We start from the raw sequence: 19,477 nt of genomic DNA on the forward strand, positions 1-19,477 counted from the left end.
GAGCCAAGGAAATGATTAATTTTAAAGAAATATCATTGCTGCCTCAGAGCATTCTATAGGATAATAACAGGCCATGAATAGTACTGCACCTCATTATCATTCATATTACCCATTGGTCTGAATTTTGTGAAATGTAAAAAAAATGACAAGACCAGTATTGCTGTTGTGTGTCCTGTCATGCGACATTTCAATGAAATTCCACTCACGTGTACTCTGTTTATTGATCGTAAAACAATTGATAGGCAGGCGTTACAAAGCATTACATCATCAAAGCTTGTAGATTTATAACGTTTTTGATGAAATGTTTGCTACTATTGTTTATAGAATATATTGAAAATACAATAATCCAATCAATAGTACACTGTACAACAGTACATATACTCATAACAGTTTATGACAGCCTGGCATATTGTGCTTTTGGCATCAGAGCAGCTATGGCTGGAGTCGACTCGTCCTCGCAGGTCAATTCTTGGCTAAAATGACCAAGAGTGGTTTGGAAGGCTGGTTCAGCATATTCCTGAAGTACTGAGAGTCATTTTAAATTGTGGATCTCTAATTCAGTCTATTTTAATACAATTCAAAATTGCTGAGAGGGATTTTTTTTCACTGGACATTATGACTGAAGAGATCTAAATATGTCTGACTTCAACACATTTTGCAGAAACCCTGATTATGACAGCTAATGTGCACATCATACTACTTTTCAAAAGTTTTCCGACATATTTGTTGAAAAGGTATATACTGTAAGCCTAGTTCAGGAGCTGCCCATGCCAATGTTGCAGTGACAATTTAGAGACGATGTTGCTAGGCTACCCTTCATCTTCCACTGTGTGATACTGACGAACACATATGTAACATCATATGCATATTTATAGGAGGTGGTTTAGGTCTTTTTTTCACCTGGTCTGTATGGCTTTCTATCATTCGTTTGGATTTATTTTGGAGATGAAAGGTAGTAATCCTTTCTTGCTAACTTTCTTGTTGGGCCTTTTGATTCTATATTTTATATTTCACATTCCTTTTTGAAGAGATACGTCTTCAGTAGGAACGAGTGCCACAGATTTGAATAGCAGTGCTAAATACAGCGTAGGGTAGCCGAAAGGAGCCAGAGAACGTACTGATTTGTGAGATAATTAGTTGAGTTTGGCAAAACTACAAACATGCTGAAAATGTTTGTTTTCAACTAAATGAGAAATCCTTTCAAAGATCTTTGATTCTGTGTGTAGATCATGTATCTTTACATTATGGCTTTTCAGTGGCTTTCCCATCTGCACTTTAAAAACAGAAACTCTACTTTAATGTGATTCTTTACTCAGCAGTCTTAAACAAGATGGTACCAAAAAAAAGGACATCATCTGCAAACATTTACTAAAAATGTTTTGAAAGGATTTGTGCCACTTCAGGGAGCCTGGGAGCTTTGCAAGTCGCTCCTCTGTGTCTCACATGTCTCACATACAGAAAGTGTCCGGGCGCTACAGAGAGAGAGCAGACTCCCCAGGCTCCCCCCGCTGTATATGTCCCAGTGAGCTAGCTCAACGCTAACCCGTTCAGACAAACCCTTTTGTTGCCCTCGTGCTGTTTGGCTGTTGATATGATGCTCGGTGGAAAATCGCTATTCCCTGTTCAGTGGCGCAGAAAAGCGGGAGTGTTTTCCGCCGTTAAAAGGCTTAGGAGTCCGGGCACTGCCGAGTTCCCCGGCTGGCTCGTCGACAGACTCTGTGCCGAGGCACGTGGCCAGAATCACTTATTGACACTTCTCTGCCATCTGCCAACACTGCGAGCTATGCTTAGCACATCTCGCATTAATAAGGCTGAACGTATTAGAAAAGCAATGACAGGATGATAAGTTCACACAAAATGTTATTTGAAAGACAATTATCTTTCAGAGTAAGCTATAAATAGGAAGTAATATAGAGACACACATTGAATGAATTACACATTTACCCTGTAGACTTGGATAATTTGGCTCACAGGGACAGAGGGGAAAAGTAACTGGATATACAGTAATTACTCAAATCATGTGGTTGAGTACCATTTTGATGTACTTATACTTATTTTCCTTATTATTTATTCATTTGTTACTTAGTGTTTGTAGCATTGTCCGCTATTTTAAACTTCTACCTCACCTAATTTCAGAGGGAAATATTGCGTATTTGATGATAAAGATAAAAACACATTAATGTCCTCTAAAAAACTTGCTTTATGGACAGTGGTCCAAAAACAAAGAAATTCAGTGTGATGACTATTAAGATAAGCTATTTTAAAGATTTCAAATTATACAATACATAATATGAATCAATAATAAAATATGGCCAGCAGTATATAAAGTAGTCAAGCTCCATTTTTACCAGCTGCAACATGAACACATGAATGCATCACTAATTCAAATCCAATGATATAATGGGATCATTCAGCACCCACATTTTTGGCACAATTTAATTTGAATCTAACATTTAAAAATAACAGAAAATCCAGGAAGGGAACTGCAGTGTCTTTTAGATACTGCCACACATTGTATACATCAATACTTTGTTTTTAAGGAAGATCCTACTCATTCTTCCCTTTGACATATCTGAATACGTCTGTAACCACTCCACAAGAAAACGTTTGAAATTCCTGGAGATTTCAAGGTCAAACCCAGACTTTCATCATCAAGTCTTAAAACCTGTGACAAATCCAGAGTTCAGCAGGGAAGAGAAGAAGAGGTGTCTTCCTCTGACACAAAACAAGTGCCCTTGAGCAAGGCAATTAACCCCAGCTTGTCTGTGGGACTCACATCATGACTGGCTTTAGTGAAGTTGTCATGTGAGCTGCTTCACCTGCCTCTCCACCCTCAGGCTGTAGTAGCAGCAGTGTAACTGACAGTTCATCCGCTGTGACACAGAGTCATATCTGCGGGCCATGAGGGATTCAGAGGCTCTCTCAATTATCACTCTCACTGGAAAGGAATGCCACGGTACGCAGCCGTAATGCCCGTAAAATCTCAGAGTTGGGGGGCGTGGCAGCTGTCCGTCGGGGGGGCATGTTACAGCTGTGCACAGCTGCCTCATCAATCCAACTTCTGTGTGTGAGCTGCTGGGAAATCTGGGTCTGACCAGCAAGTTGTGGAGTTAAAACACTGAGCAGGTTTAACAGCGACAAAAATACTGTGGATTGATATCATCTTTATACAGTTCTTAAAGATTTCCTATATCACAGTGTCAAGGAGAGGAGCTAAAGAGTAATAGACTCTTTTCATGCTAAACAACATGCTGGAAGTCGAGGTAAGGCTCAACTGTACATAATGGAAGATGGTATTTAACGTGCTGCCTCTGCTGCTGCTCTCTGAGGAGCTCAATGGAAGGATATTTACACCTAAAAATTGATTAATATTTTGCATAACTTACATAATTGTTGGTAATATCACCCTGTTTGACTAATAAGTAGCACTAATTGGCTTTGCATGTGGTTATGGCCGCAGCTATTATCGATCATCATTATCTATTCATGCTGTTTGTTCTTGTTCGGCCTCCCACAGAGCGCTTCTGTATGTGTTCAATAATGATTGAAAAACCATTCAATTAAAAAAACAATCAGATACATTTTTAACATTCTCTTGATATAATTCAAACATAATGTGTAGAACAGCATGGAACTCCAATAACTGGAATCCAAATAGACTTATTTGAGGGGGAAGTAATGTGTAAGAAGTACACAAATCACAAATAAACTGCAAAGCATATTCAACATGTATTTAGTGATGTTTTACAGATAGTAAAAAACTCAAATACATCAGGCAGCTTCTGAAACAAAATGACGTTCCCATAAGATTAGGAAAAAACATCTGTTGGAAAGTTACTCGGTGCATTTCTTATGTTCAATAAACAGGTCATTTGAGGGATATATTAGCAAAGAAATGATACTGTGTTTCATTAGTGTATAATCACCTGAAACTAAAAATGGTTGTGTGCTCTTCCAAGGGGCGTCTGCCATTATGCATGACTGTTTTTAAATTACCACTACAGTTCTGCCACACTTATAAAGTGCCATAACACTGCATCCTGAATTGTCGTCACCCATAAAGTAGTGTTATGGTAAGGATGGTTTCTGAGCAAGGCAAAGGTCCTGAAAGACCTATAAGGTTTTGCATACTTTCCTTTGTTTTGCAAAACAGTTTGATATTAGTCTTCTTGAATATTGATACTTTAACTAAGATCTGAGAATTTCTTCTGCCACTGACAACAAGCAGAGAAACTATGTTAAAAACAATAATGTATCAGAAAATGTGTTTTAAAAAACACATTTTCCAAATACTTGTGAGTCCAAAGCCCTAAGTTATCGCCTTTAAAAAGCATTATAAAATAGAGAGAGTGAAAGAACTGTGACTATTTGGTGTTTCAGCTATATGAGGAATGTAAGCTATGTATCAACGGTTACATTTCTATATTCCATCAGATGTTAAAACATTTTCTGAAACAATTATAAAGTTGACCTCATACAGTAAAGTCATTTATGTACTTACAACCAAGGTTTCTCTGAGTCTCCCATTAAAAAGGATTGTGGTAGCTTTGTTGGCTCAGGGTTGTTGCTCTGTCATTATCAACAGTGGTGCAGCCAGAGCGGATTATACAGCGTTCACCGCTCAGTGCGTTGTGGAGGGAAAGGGCTGGTACGCAGCCAGATGTTCGGTAATTGTTACAGAGAAAAAAAGGAATCTAAATGACGTGTTGAGTAAAACCCTACAATGTTAGACAAGATGGTGTTCATTTCAATTAATACAGTAGATTACACACACAAAATAAAATATGTTGAATACATTTCATGTACCCATCAAACTATTTCCCTAAAATTAAACTATTTCTCTGCTCAGAAACTCATAAAAATATAGATGTTTGGCAGAACAGTGTAACAAATGTGACACATGAAGGTTTTAAAAGCTCATATGACAGACATATTCTTGAATGGATTTAAGTCAGACAGAATGGTGAAACGAGTCAACTCAAACAACTCTTACAATTGTCTTCCTTCAGTGATTACATTTCAATTTCAAGCTGTAGAAACCCATCTTGCATGACTTGTTCAGCCCTCATGAAATTCATGGAGTCTCTCATGCAAGAAATACAAATGGACATTTGTCTGACTGGGTGTATTTAAGATTTCAGGAAAGACTGATGTTTTATGCACATTCTGTAGCAGCTGGTTCGACTTCAATAACCTTTGAGCTGTCCATTATGTGGCCTGATGAGTGTGTTTGACCCTGGAGATATTAAAGTCAAACACAGCTGTGCTGCACGGCAGCTTATTACTTTTGACTCTTTGTCTATAGAGTGGTGCAGGAATGAGTCGTTAACCCCTTCAAATGAGTTAGCATTTTTTGCTTCCATATCTAGGAGTCAATTGTACATTATTTTCACAATTCTTTAAAATTCATAAAATACTTCAATACTACTTAAAAACAGTGGTGTATAACAAGTGGCTAGATAAGACCACTAAACGTCATCACGCCGATCATTAGCCACCGTTAGCATAGCGGTAGTAAAACTAAGAAATTAAACAGTCATGTAGTTTATAGCATAACGTTAGCTCATTTCTTATCGCATCTGCATATACGCTTAAACTATTATAAAGCCCTTGCTATGCTAACTTTGGTAGGTCTACACGATTGCGTCATCACTGCAACACTCTATAAGCTATTAGCTATAGATATTCAATTTATTTCACAACCCTGTTGCTAATTAAATGAACCGTAAGTGTTGACTCTTCAGATGTAAGGTGATACATTTATCATTTTGTAAAGGCAAAAGAGCTGTCTCTGTTAACCTGTTACGCACCGCCCCCCCGGTACCGGGCGGATAAACGCGTCATTTGCAGGAAACAACGTCTAAGGAATCTTAATATTTAATAAACTACGTGTATGAATGTTTTATATCCATGTAACGGGAAGAAACTCAGCTAACTGATATTTTAAATGTTTTTTTCCCAAAAAAAAACACAATGCTAACACTCATCCTCTGAATTAGCCACGAGCGAAAAAATGTAACCTATAACTGCACCTAAACTCACTCATAACTCCCTTATTACTTATCCTAGATGCACAGCCAACCCATCGATTAGCATCTCCTGGAGACACAGAATCTGTGTAAAAAACCTCAACACTCAGTGATAAACACTTGCGACGCTATAAACGAAAGCGTACATCAGAACATGTGGAGCTAGGTAGCTAGAAACGCTAACATGGCTTACCTTGGTCAAAACTGGTCTTCAATGGCATTAAAACGATAAAAAAACGATGCTGCAGTTAATCCATAGGTTAATCCAATGTGTCTGTGTCCTCTTTGAAATGATTTCTGATAATCCATAAGCAATAAAACTGCTTTTTCGTTTCCAAATGTCAGAGCTAGAGATAGGTCCACTCTGATGCAAAATTACATGCGCGAAGCCCCCACCTCTTCTCTTCACAACGTGTGTGTGTGTGGGGGACTCCCCCTTCGATTCTATTGGCTCTAACGGTCAGAAAGAGGTGTCAACCATCCAAATCGACCAAGGGGGGCCAGAGATATGGAAAAAAAAACATTTTCACCCAAATCACCTCAGAGGTGGAGTGGTTTTGGCTAAACCTCTCTAAAAAGGTCAAATGTCACTTGTTTTGCATCAATCTTGATACAGGGTACTTATTATATGTTGTACTTTGGATTCCTAAAGCTTTTAGTCTACTAACCCATCATCCAAGGGTAGTTTTCACTATAAGTAAAAAAGAATTTTTGGACGGACACTATAATTTACAGTTTTTTACTATGTAAAATCTGAATTTTCTTTAAAATAAAAAACATCTATATTGATTCTGACACTTCTACATCCAACTCACAGATGTAACCTTGCTTTGATAAAAGAAATTATTCATATAACCCTTTTAGAAGTTAAGTTGTAGTCATTTGTTTTGGGCATGTCCTTTTCAAGCCTGAAACATGAAAAACAGGCTTGGTGCTTAACAGGTTAAAAGAAAAGTCTGAACTTACACATTTCCTTTTAAATGAATTCATACACAGCCCACATAGTCCATCCTGACTACTCTTTAGTTTTCTGCTGCTGCCTCACTACAAGCTAACGCCTACTCTAGTAGCATTTTACTAAGTTCATTTTTATCAATGGTGTCGTATACAAAGTGATTCTCCTCACTTCTTTCATAATTATGTCAACAATGGCAGATTACTGACGGTAGAATATGCATTTGGTCAAACAGCTGCATTTTAATTCAAAAGATAATACGAGATTCGAGTGTTTCATTTTTCCCACATTGAAAGGATAGTTTGTATTTTGAATAAGTAATGACATATCCAGTAGACATTTGTAAGTATACCATACATTATACATTGACTTTATGCAGGGTTAAACATTTTCGAAGCACTGTCTCCATTGGTTACTGTTTTTGTTACGTTGCTAAGCATGTCAATGTTTCATTTTTAGCAATGCATGTTCACAGGTATAGAGTTGACACTCTAATTAGCTAGCTTAATTAGTGCTTACTTATTAGTGAGTTGACTAAAAATAGTCTCTGGTTTACTTTTTTAACGTTTTCCCTTTGACTCTTTTAGAAATAACAACCCTGTGAACGCATTTGATGGATACATACTGCACAGCACATGATATTCCACCTCAACAGTTACCATTACTGATCAAAAAGGGCCGAGGCTAAAGCTTGTAGGAAAAGTGAGAAACCTTCAGCTGATAATCCCTGTAGAAGACATGGAAATATGCACTTGTAATATGTTATAGCAGTGTAGAGCTTGTTGGAAGAATACCCACATGGGCTGGATAGAATAAAGACTAATTTAAATCAGATTTATTCATTTTTTAACATAAATTCATTGGAACGCTTCCAATGCTTCCAGTGCCTGGATACGGTTCCAGGTTCCTGCTGTGCGGACTGAGGCTGGAAAAAGGAGTCTTTTTTATTATGGTCCTTGGTCTTGGAATGACCTTCAATCACGCCTAAAACTGAGGGCACGTGTCTCAATAGCATGTTTTAAATTGAAGTTGTCTGAAGTCCTTACCACCAGCTGCTCTTGCAGTAATAAGTAGTGTGCCTTTCTTACTGTCCTAATGTGACGGCTTTTTCGTCTTTTGTTTTCTTAGTTATGTTCTCTGTATTTTATATGTTTGTGTTATGTGTTATGTGTAACGTTGCTGCCTTCTTGGCCAGGTCAGCATTGAAAATGAGATTTTATCTCAATGCTTTTATCTGGTTAAATAAAGGTTAAATAAAAAATAAATAAAACATAGAATAATAGATAGAATAATAGAGATATTACAATCCCTCTGATGTTTCTCTCAGTATTCAGCACCTCATCCTTCAGGACTAACAGACGATTCTTTTTCTGTTTGATTCTACGGTTATATGTCAGTTTTCACAATTTCAATAAAACACGGTATGAGTTGAGAAGAGAAGAAGGATTCTGCTCTTAGTGTGTTGAATGTAAAAAATGTAGATCCTTTTAATCCTACGTTTGAGTTCTTTTGACCAATTATCCTCTATCTGTGGAAAAAGTACAAATAGAACCCATTTCTTTGAAACATTGGGAATCTGTATTCAATTGATTTCTCTACATGATTTAACAATTTCAACCAATTTTTCATATTTTCCTAGCACTGTTTTGACTAACTAAACAGTTATGTTAATCGCGCAAATTGGCATTGTGATAAATAAGCAATACATTCTGCTGCCTAACTCAATTACACTTAAGTCAAGAAAATGCATCATGTACACCCACTACATTGCATGACATTTTGTGATTATGATGATGTTTATCAACCATTTCCTGTGTTGACTTGTCACAGCTACCGGAGACACTTAAAGGGGAGTCTAATGGAGGCGCTTCAGGCAAAGGGGTTACCCCTAGATTCCACTGGGTCCGTCTGCGTCGCGTCACGGCTGCGCCGCGGTTTTGGTCCGGCCTCCTCCGGCGTCATACCCTACCGGGCGCGTTTCAGAAGCATTTCAGAAGCGGAGCGTCTTGCCTGCCGGCTCGCAGTTTTTGTTGATTTGGGCATATTTCCTGGACAGACAAAGTTAATAATAATTGTAATATTCCAGTTATAAACGACATGAATCAAAGATGTGTTGCTGTATTTTAGTGGTAAAAAAATGCATTCATCATCATAATTATTCTATATATATAATTTACACAGTGCCTGTAAACCGGAGGAGAACGCTGGCATTTCTCCTCCTACTTGAAAGACTACGGAGGGATAGGGTCTGCAAAATTAGTTTATTTTGGGGATTGACTGGATGCTCTGACCGGTCCACTTCCTGCCCGGCGCCCCTGCAACGCCTCGCGTCGCGTTGAAAATAGACTTGCATCCTATTTTGAGCAGAGCCCAGCGCCGAGACGCTTCTGAGCCGTAACGCGGCGCGTCTGGTGGAATAGCACCCATTGACTAGAGTGGCCGCGATCTTTGCGAACGCCGCGGCGCAGCCGTAAAGCAGCCGTAACGCGGCCGTAACGCGACGCAGACGGACCCGGTGGAATCGAGGGGTTAGTGTGTTGGATAGAAACTCCCTCTGAAAATAATTGTAACCTTTGCAGACCATTTACATGCACACAAACCTATAGAACACACTACAGGAAAGGGAAAACACAAAAAAGCCTAATAGTGCCTTTTTAAGAACGACAACTGCAGTGAGTGTCTTATGGATGATTGCCAGGAGAGAGTAAGAGTGAGGGAGTTCACTGAGACATCCCATGGGAAGCTTTATTGACTGTTGCTCTGGAAAATAAAACACCAGTGTTACCCAAGCTCACTTTCTTTCTTTCAACCTGAAGAAAAGTTCCTCTGCTGCAAATCTAAGAGAAAATCGAACCTAGTTAGGGAAAAGTTCCTCTCCTTTATTCTTTCTTCTGTTAGAAAATTATCTTCTTCATTTCTCCTGTGCATATAAACTCTAACATGCACTCTTCCTAACCCCTATCTGCTCTCTTTTTGTTCACACTTCACTAAACCAAAACTTTATAATTCCAGTATGCTGCGTTCCTCGACTCTTGTGTGTTTCCAGGCAGAAGGTGTGCGGCGTCTGGCTCACTCTGAGACCGTAAACCTCCAAACATATGAGCGGCAGCACACATAATCCGTCAGGCTGCTCTCAATGTTTGGGAAAGGTGTTTCTGTTTGTGTACACTTTAATTTAAGAACTCTCAAAACAGTAGAAAGATCCCAAAGACATTATGTGTGTGTATTTGAATCTTTTATGTCTTTGGATTCGTTAGTGTTTCCTTCATGTTTGCGTACACATGCCTGACCGAGCTCCACGCTTGCATGCTTGTTGTCGCCTCAAGAAATCAAGCGTGCACCCGTACATTACTCAGGAGGGCTAAGCAAAACCCACGGATGCATAAGGCGATGCTTCTCACAGCACTGTGGGAGCTCATTACTGTATTCTTTGGGCTGGAAAATGTCTGTCAGTGAGGATTCATTAAAAGCCAACCTGCTGCAGCAGCTCCTGGTCGAGCTGTAATGAGAGGTCCTTCACAATTTGGGCTCCCTCGATGGTTGCAGTTGGACAGGTAAAATATTGGCGGTAATCTGCATCACGGATAGAGGCTTTGTTGCAGTCATTAGCATGACAATACTCGTGTTTGTTCTGTTCTTTACGGAACAGCTCGCTGTCGCCTGCTCGGGGTTAGAGGGCTTTCTATTCGCTGCAGAATAACATCCATTTATCTTATCTTCCCTCAGAAACACTCGCCAACTGCCGCAGCCAGCCCAGTTTTTTTTTCGTCCACGTTTCTACACACTCTCCCCTTTCAAAATGTAATAAAAGCATTGTTCAGTAGTTGTTGTCCCAGGTAGACTTTTCCGTGGGCAGTCTGGGCGTATTTTTACTCTAGGTTAGTGTAGGTTTGTTTAACGCTGCTGCCGCTCTATCTGAGGCGCTCTAGTTTTATCTTCAGGATTCAGCTTCCTTTTAGTTAAGCTTCTGTTGGCAGAGTAAAATGTAAAGGCTGCTTTGTCTGAGCTAAACTGTTTATTTACTCTGCGCCTGTGTGCTTAAAGCTTTCTTTTTCAGTCCCTGTTTTGTCTCTTTGCATTGATTTCCTGAGGCCAAGTTGTTCGTTTTTGTTCCTGTGTACATTTTGCTGTGTATTTGCATGGAAGCAGCAATAGATGTCTCAGCGTCATTTGTCGTTATCTTTGCAACTAACCTGTCTTTTTCTTATCTTCTCATCTTGTGTCTTGCAGTCTCGCACCCCACGTGTAGCACGCCTCAGCCCGACACAGCCGGCTCTTGCTGATCAGGCCAGCAGGGTTTCCTTTGCGTCAGCTGAAAATCTGGAGACCATGTCGGAGCCTGATATGCCCATTGGCTTTAACCGGATGAACCGGCTCCGCCAGAGCCTGCCACTGGCACGCTCGTCGAGCCAGGCGAAGCTGCGAGCGCCAGGTCAGAACTCAGAACATTTTGATTAACACAATGTTTGTGCTACACTCTGCCTTCAATCATAGACATCTGTTAGCAAATGCAGGAGTTAGCTTAGCATAGATTTTCTCTCTATATATCTACATATCAGAAACAGAGTTTCCGTTAGCCGGTAAAATATGCTGAAGACCGGCAAATCTAAATCTCTCCGGTCAAAATGTCCGGTCAAAATAATTTCCCCTTAGCACAATACCGCATCAGTTGCGCCACTTATGTGACAGACAAGAATAGTATGTGACAGACAAAAGAGTATGTGACAGACAAGAATAGTCAATTCTAATGTCTAACACTTAATGTGGAGATAGAGATGTCCTGTATGGGTTGATTGTGCGTTGATCTGTTGGTAATGCCTCGGGGTTCCGGTGGGCATGTAAACAAATGCATAATGCTGCGCTATACTTTGCGGCCTCACCCGGTTGCATAGCGACACTTATTGTTTAGGTGTCTTGATAAGCAGGTAGTCCTATCATTAGCTAGAACTAGTTAGATCTGATCGATATGGACATAAACGCGAGTGAAGTCTAATCTGACGGGAGAGAGAGATCAGCTGCTGCTGACGAGTCGACACGCAGCTCTGCATGATCACCTGCAGCGGTGAGCGGAGAAAAACACACACTTCAGGTTAGAAAATTACACTTAGCTATTTTAATTACCTCTCAAACTACCTAAACTAGTTATAGATATGTTTTAGTTTTACTGTCGGGTCACTCATTACTGGATCCGCGAGCTGCATGATACTGACGGGCTGTCAGGAGAAGGAGAGAGCGCTCCGTTTATTATTCCCGTGTTATTATAAATTACTGTACACTTTTGCATAATGTAGTTAATCTACTATAATTAGTTTGTTTAATATCGAATCATATCAATTTGTTTTAAAGCTCAATAAATAACAAAGAAGACCTTTGACCGGCACTTTTCTCATTTTGTCCGGAAGATTTAAACTTTAACGGACATGTTGACCGGCAAAAAAAAAATCTAACGGAAGCTCTGATCAGAAACGTGCTACAAAACAACATTAAAAAAGGGCTGTGGAAATTAGGTTAATTTACAGATTAATACAAATGTAGCTGACATTTTTATCCAAAATGTCTTTCATACACTTAATATAGTAGAGATGCCTCTTGGCGCAATTTGGGATCAAGTATCTTGCCCAAGGACACTTCGACATGTTGGCTGCAGGGGCTGGGGATCGAAACCGTTGACCCTCTGATTGGTTGACGCCCATTTTTTCCCCAAAGTCACAACTACCTCTTTTATGTTTTTCCTAGAGATGCCAGTGTGTTTCATTTGTTTCCTATCTATATAAACCTTCAAGTTTTGGAAAATGCCATCACTGGATGTTTTTTTTGGATGGCAATGTTGGTCAGGTCTTCACTTTGGTCAAGATCGCAACACTTATTGGATGCATTGCCACTACATTACATGTCACTTGTTAGACGCTTTTATCCAAAGCGACTTACATACTCAATACTGTGGGCAATCCCCACAGGAGCAATTTGGGGTGAAGTGTCTTGCCCAGGGACACAACGACATGCTGACTGCAGTGGGGTTTGAACCTGTGCCCCCCTGATCCGAACACCAACGCACTAGTCCACTACGCCACACGCCTTTTATGATCCCCAGAAGATGGCTCTTACCCTCAGATTTGTCATCATCCACCATCAGGTGAATGATGACAAAAGTTTTGTTGGGTGGACCGCCATTATGTTTGGTACTTACAATCATATTCCCCTCACGATAAATTGTGTGTTCGATTTGGTTATCATCTGATATTTATTCTAGCGCCATCAACGGACAAAGTCTTTTATGTGTAATTATTTTTGTTTTATGACCAAAAGACCAGGCAAAACCTTTCATTTATGAGAAAAAATATTATTCATGTCCTCTGCCATATCTCTGGGCTATAATCCATATAAAGAAAATGTCTGTAAAGCCGACATATTGTACACATTTTGCCTGACACCTATCTTAATGCCTTTTAAGTCGTTTAGCATGACGGCAGTAGAGGAAGTTGTGGCTATGTTTGACGCCGCTTTTTGAGTCTTGCTGATCTATACCCTGTTCCTATCATGCTGGTTTCAGCCTTGATGAACGTGGGTATGACCTGTCTATTGACAACATCCCTTTGATTGACAAGTTGAGAGCTAATCAGAAACTGGACCTGTATATGCATCTAATGTATTCCTCTGGTTTGGACGTGACAGATTAGCTGTGACTTTATAGCAGTGTCCTCTTCCAGGTCATCACATATTTAGGTTGACTGAAGGCATCAAGTTTTAATCTAGTTAACTTGCTCAGCCCTGAATGTCAAGTCCAAGTCAGCCTTCAGTCTATAGGATCGCTCAATACAAACAGAGCTGACTAATGCCTCCAAATGATCTCTCCAAGCTCCCTGTCATCTTTATTAATGGCTTTGGCAAGAAGCCAAAAAAAACTAAAAAGGTTGAACAAAATGCAACCAATGAGTGACGGAGTATATAATAAAATGTTCACATTTTTCTAAAACTATTTCTCCAACTTCCAAAAGAATATTAAAGCTTTGGAAATAAGTGCATTTTTATGTCAGTTTAAGGCCACGTTTAACTGAATGCATTATGTAACCCTGCATAAGCTCTAACGTGACTTTCTCTTTACTTTTCAAGAACCACCTCAACAACATTAACACTGTTAATTTATGCGTCTTCACTTAATATTACTTGAAACTCTGGTGTGAATCCTCACTGTGCTCACATTGCCTTGCTGCTTCCAGCTAATATACTGATGATAATCAAGTGTGGTTTCATGGGACTCTCTTTTATTTGTTCAGGTGTGATACATGTAGATAAGATGGCACAGAAGACAACCTTAGGAGCATTGTTGGTTAGCAGAAGTTACTTTTAAAAGTTGTAAAAGCATCTTCAAAAACAGAAAATACTCTTTTTTCTAAACATTGTATAAACAGTCTTGTTTTTGCATTATCAAATCCCCAAACATTTTGAAAGATTAAGGCAACATCACGTTTTTTTTTATACATAAATCAACAGAAAGTGTTGTAGGAAACATTGATTTGAATTTTGCAAGAGTTTGAGTGCATTTCACCATGAGTAGATCAAGTTGTCTTGTAGAAGTACCAGAATATTTAGAAATTCAAGCCATTAACCAGCAATTGTACATATCAAACAAGGGTTATGTATGAAAAAATACATTTTTAATAACTGCCACGTGTATTTAGCAAGTCATGGGAAAGACAGTGTAAGGCTAGAGGAACGATTTTTCAGAACTGTGGGGGGATTGGGGGGGGGTGTCAATGGTTGCGGGGTAAGTTCGAATATGCAAAGTGGGCGTATTCAAGCTAAAATTGGTATTTAGTTGACTATTACTCCTTTAATCAACAAAAAGATGAATATTTTGAAGGTAAAAAATATCCCTCCACTTTCTATTTTCACCCCTGACATTGAATTTCATTACCCCCCTTCAACCACCGTGGATCCCCCTCATTGCTCCTCCCCATCCATAAATGCAGGGATCTTGTTCCTCCAGCTCGGGGAGGAGACCCGCAGGGTGCACCTGACCCACGAGCTGACCAGCCTGGAGACCCTGAGGGCCCTCATCGTGCACATGTTCCCCCAGAGGCTCACCATGGCCATGCTCAGGTACGCCTGCATTCAATAAAAGTGTGTCTGTACACAAGTAATTGAACTGTATATCTTCTAAACGGATAGAGAATGATGGCAGGAAATAAAGAGGAAAAAAAAGATAGAAATCAATAAAGCCAAAGGAGGCAGAAATAGACTCTCAGGCAACAGGAAAACATGCATAACATCTATACTTGAGAGTCTAAACAATCATTTAGGTTTAACTGAAAACTGAATTCTCTTAATTCTTTCTCTAAAAGAATGCTACATCTTATTTACACATTTTCCAAGAGAGGATAAGCTAATATAAAACATATTTGAGACAACAGCGTCCAAGCTTTAAGCCTCAAAGTGGGCTTTTCCTGTAGTGTGTTACTAACAGGAGCTTTATATACCTCTCTGTAGCCTACAGATTTTGATATAGGAGTTCTAACCTTTTTCCACAAGAAAAATATAGTACCTTTCATACAATCAAGTAGACCAAATAGCTTCATATAGAAAACTAATTAAATAAACAATAAAAACAACTTTTCAAGAATACAATTCCAACAATAAAATGTTAAAAATCAATAAATACAAGTAAATAGAAAAAAAACTGCCACTGCAATATCCAGAGAAAGCTAGTTCCTAGTTAAGGGGCACAAAGCAGACGGTAATCTGGTACCTGAGTGATCTAGCTTAAACACAAAATATAATCTCTTACTGTATATAGGAAGCAACGTCATAATATAAATATTCTGTTTGATTTGAAGTCTATTTTTTGAAACTGTTCCAAGTAGTTATTTTCATTAAGGTGTTATTATTATTATATTATCTGTGGAATCTGATCTGAAGCTTCTTAGCTATCAATTCACATTATAACTGTCTGCTGGACTCTCTTAACTCCAAACTGAATAATACACAGCTGATGAATTCAATATAAGACTGCGCAGTTGATTCTCTCATTACAAGGCCTCATGCAGTAAGATTTTGTAATCCTCCCTTGTCTGTACATCAGTGATTATTAGTGGGTAATAGGTGCTTAAATTGTTTTTGCATGGGACTATTTATCAGCGTTTGATTCTTATTTTGTTCTTGTTTTGATTATTATTGATGTTCAGGTCTCCCAACACAGCTCTGCTGATCAAAGATGAGACCCGTAATGTGTTCTATGAGCTGGAGGACCCGCGGGACGTTCAGGACCGCTGCGTAATTAAGATTTACTGCAAAGAGCCCATCTACGGCACCTACCCCGGACACCAACACCCACACCTGGCCAACGGAGACCTGCGGGTAAATATTCAGGAGTTAAATTGTGTTTTTCTGCTTCACTGAGTTACCCTTACCCCGTAAATGATGAAACAAATTGTCTTTAGCAGCCCTACTCACTGAGTTTTACATTTCCATACTTTTCATTGCATAAGGTTTTAACTATGGTGCCAAAACTGATGAAGAAAAATGATCCAGCTTCAGTCTTAGTCACCTTTTCCTTAATTAACTCTTCATTAACAATTCACTCTCTGTGCAGCTGGCTTGTGACTCATAGTCTAGGAAGCGAGACAAACACGTTCTCTTTCTGGCATTTAGGCTGATAGCAGCTGACTAAATAATCATACTTAATTCTTTCCCTTGAAAATAGTCATTAATTCACCCACACGCCAGTATCCATCTCCCACAAATCCCACATTATTTATTTTCTGTGTTTTCAAACACAAGTTTGCTTTACAGAATGTGTCCAAGCATAAATTAGTCTACATTCCCTGAGAGTGAGTGAGTCATGTGACCTTACTTACTCCAGCACTACTGTTCCTGGATCAGTGCCAGTCCTTCACTTCCAGTGCTGACTCGGCTGAATGCCGGCAGAATGTAAAATAGCGTAAACACTTTATCTGAGGTCCAGATCATATGATCGTAGTAGTAGTTGGTACATTAAAAATTGATTCAACTTACTGAATGTAATGTTTTTTAACTAAGCTCAGGACAAAACACTTTCCAACATAATTGTTAATTGTCACCCATGTGCACTTGGAAGTGAGGAGAAGATTGGCCATTGCAACAGCACAGCTTGCCAAACTAAATAATATATGGAATCGTAAGAACATTTCCCCTGCCAGAAAAATGAAACCGATGCACTCACTGATTATATCCATTGCACACTGTGGATGCGAAACTTGGACATACAACACAAATATGGGAAAGAGAGTAGAGGCCTTTTGAAATGCATTGCTACAGGAGGAGCCTCGGGGTGACATGGCAAATGCACCGTACAACAACTCTGTGAAACAGGAGATACAGACACTGGCAGGGTTTTTCGAACCGCTGACGAAAACTGCCAGACTGCGAAAGTCACAGTGGTTTGGACACATCACAATAACCAACGGGTCGCTAACAAATACCATCATGCACGGTGTAGTTGACGGAAGAAGAGGTCGAGGAACATGGATTATAAAGAGAAAAGGATACACCGTTGGAAGCGGGCCCTCGTAATTCCTATGAAAGTTGCTGGGCTGTGCCTCTTGAGAGCAAAAGTACCAGTATGTGGGCCCATAGAGCATGTGCAGTTTAGCTTTCCCTTAAGCCCCGCCTCCAATCTCTCCGCTCAGTCTGATTCATGGAGAGGTAAAATAACTCTGGATTTCCTCTGATTTAGTTTTTTTTTTCCAATGTTAGCCAATGGCAAAAAGTATTTTTGGGCCCAATGATGTCACGGGCTGACACGGAAGGTGGTGGAGTGCATGAGACTGGCGGATGATCGGGATGTTTGGAGACGGGTGGTGATGTCATTGAAGAGCCCCAACCTGACCCTGACACCCATGTGCACATACGTACCATTACAAGGCGCTAGCTAGCTAAATAGCTATGTCCCCCCCCCCTAACTTTTATATTAGAAACTTTTGTTGCAGCTTTCTAAATTGAGCCAATTTAAAAAACGCTTTTCAAAGTACAAAAGAAATACAAGAACAGAGACGTTCTGCAAATAAAATAGATGTGCTGCCGGAAAGCCAAAACAAATACATTTTGCTTTTATTATAAAAGAGCATCACATTGGAGTGTAGTTTCTGTGTTTGTGTTGACTTCCTGTTCCAACTTTTCCATTTGCAGCACATTTACAATGTATTCATTTTGGATTCTAGTTCTTTGTTATTTTTAATTGGACAATTCCCAGGCTGCAGCACGTTTCTTGTAATAGTTCTGGCCGTGGTGGTATAAACAATATTTTGAAAGTAAGAGCTGTTTGAAGACTGTTTTGAAGATTTTTTTTCTTCCTTTGTCTTCGTACCGGTAACATCCCTCCTGTTCAGTAGCTGAGCTCTTATCGATGCGCCACAAAAGGATGTTATCTTAGTCTATCAGTGAGCTGCTGGCAAATTAAATATTTAATGTGGCATTATCCTGATAAGCATGATTATTAACAATGTATCCATTTAATTAAAGCTGGGAGAAAAACAAACCATTTGCAGTTGATAGACAGAGCGTCTGATGTCACTCACTCTCCCTCAGCGCTACTTTTTTCTGCACAAGACCTCGCATTTTGCTGCCGTCTAATTACAGGGCCATTATGGAAATGAGAACGCGGCAATTTAAAATGTTAGAGAATGCTGCTTTTATAGAATAAAAATAAATTATAAACCAGATAAATTACATTACAGAGAGAAGAAGTTCACAAAATGACTTTGCATGCTAAGCAGCTGAGATGGAGTGTTGTCGTCAGCGGGGCTTTTTTTACCACGTTTTTGTTGCCGTCAATCAAACACCCTGGGGTTTTATTGTTTGTCAATGCTTCTCTGCCTGCTCCTATTCATGATTCACTGCTGCCCGCCAATATTTTAGAGGTCAGCTGTTCGCCCTGTGAGGTCAGTCGTTGTGTTCATTTTGTCCACGGCTCTATCGTTTTTCTAGCGTTTTACAGCCTTATCAAACAGCAGGCTTACCTTGAGTTACGAGTGTGAGGTACAGATGCACTTTGTTCAGAATATAAACTCATATTTGTACATACAGTATAAACAAATCACAACAGAAAAAGAGCAAAATTAAACCCAAAAAGAAAGAAGAAACTCTAAGCATTAATATATTCAAAGTTAGATTATAGCTGATAACAAAGTAATTGCTCATACAGTTTATTTTTTGTCATAGTTCGACCACAATAGACGGATGATTTTGCACATTCATACACATGTTCATAGACTTTGTTGTAGAGAATAAGAAAACATACTTGGTACTTTAGCCCCTTTCTAAAACCATTAACATTTGTGTTTTAGTTTTTGCTATATTCAAACATTGCAGCTTCTAGCATCACCGAGGTGAGTGACTAGGACATTGTGTGTGTGTGAGAGCTTATTGAACCAGCAGAGCACAGATCCCCTGATTGCAGCCCACAAAAGCATGACCAGGATTACTGCTGTCCATCCAGCCAGGTCCCGAGGACAGGCTG

The 19,477-nt window shown here is 39.5% G+C and overlaps 1 protein-coding gene across 1 annotated transcript in view; it reads left to right on the top strand.

The window, feature by feature from the left end:
• zgc:114120 (uncharacterized protein LOC619267 homolog) overlaps positions 1-19,477 on the top strand; it is a 60,145-nt gene that overhangs the window by 16,224 nt on the left and 24,444 nt on the right. Inside the window, 3 exon segments of the mRNA XM_034118798.1 lie at positions 11,215-11,416; positions 14,955-15,084; positions 16,167-16,338. Of these exon segments, the coding sequence (XP_033974689.1) occupies positions 11,215-11,416; positions 14,955-15,084; positions 16,167-16,338 (504 nt within the window).

Source organism: Trematomus bernacchii, unplaced genomic scaffold (genome assembly GCF_902827165.1).
Source record: "Trematomus bernacchii unplaced genomic scaffold, fTreBer1.1, whole genome shotgun sequence".
Taxonomy (NCBI): domain Eukaryota; kingdom Metazoa; phylum Chordata; class Actinopteri; order Perciformes; family Nototheniidae; genus Trematomus; species Trematomus bernacchii.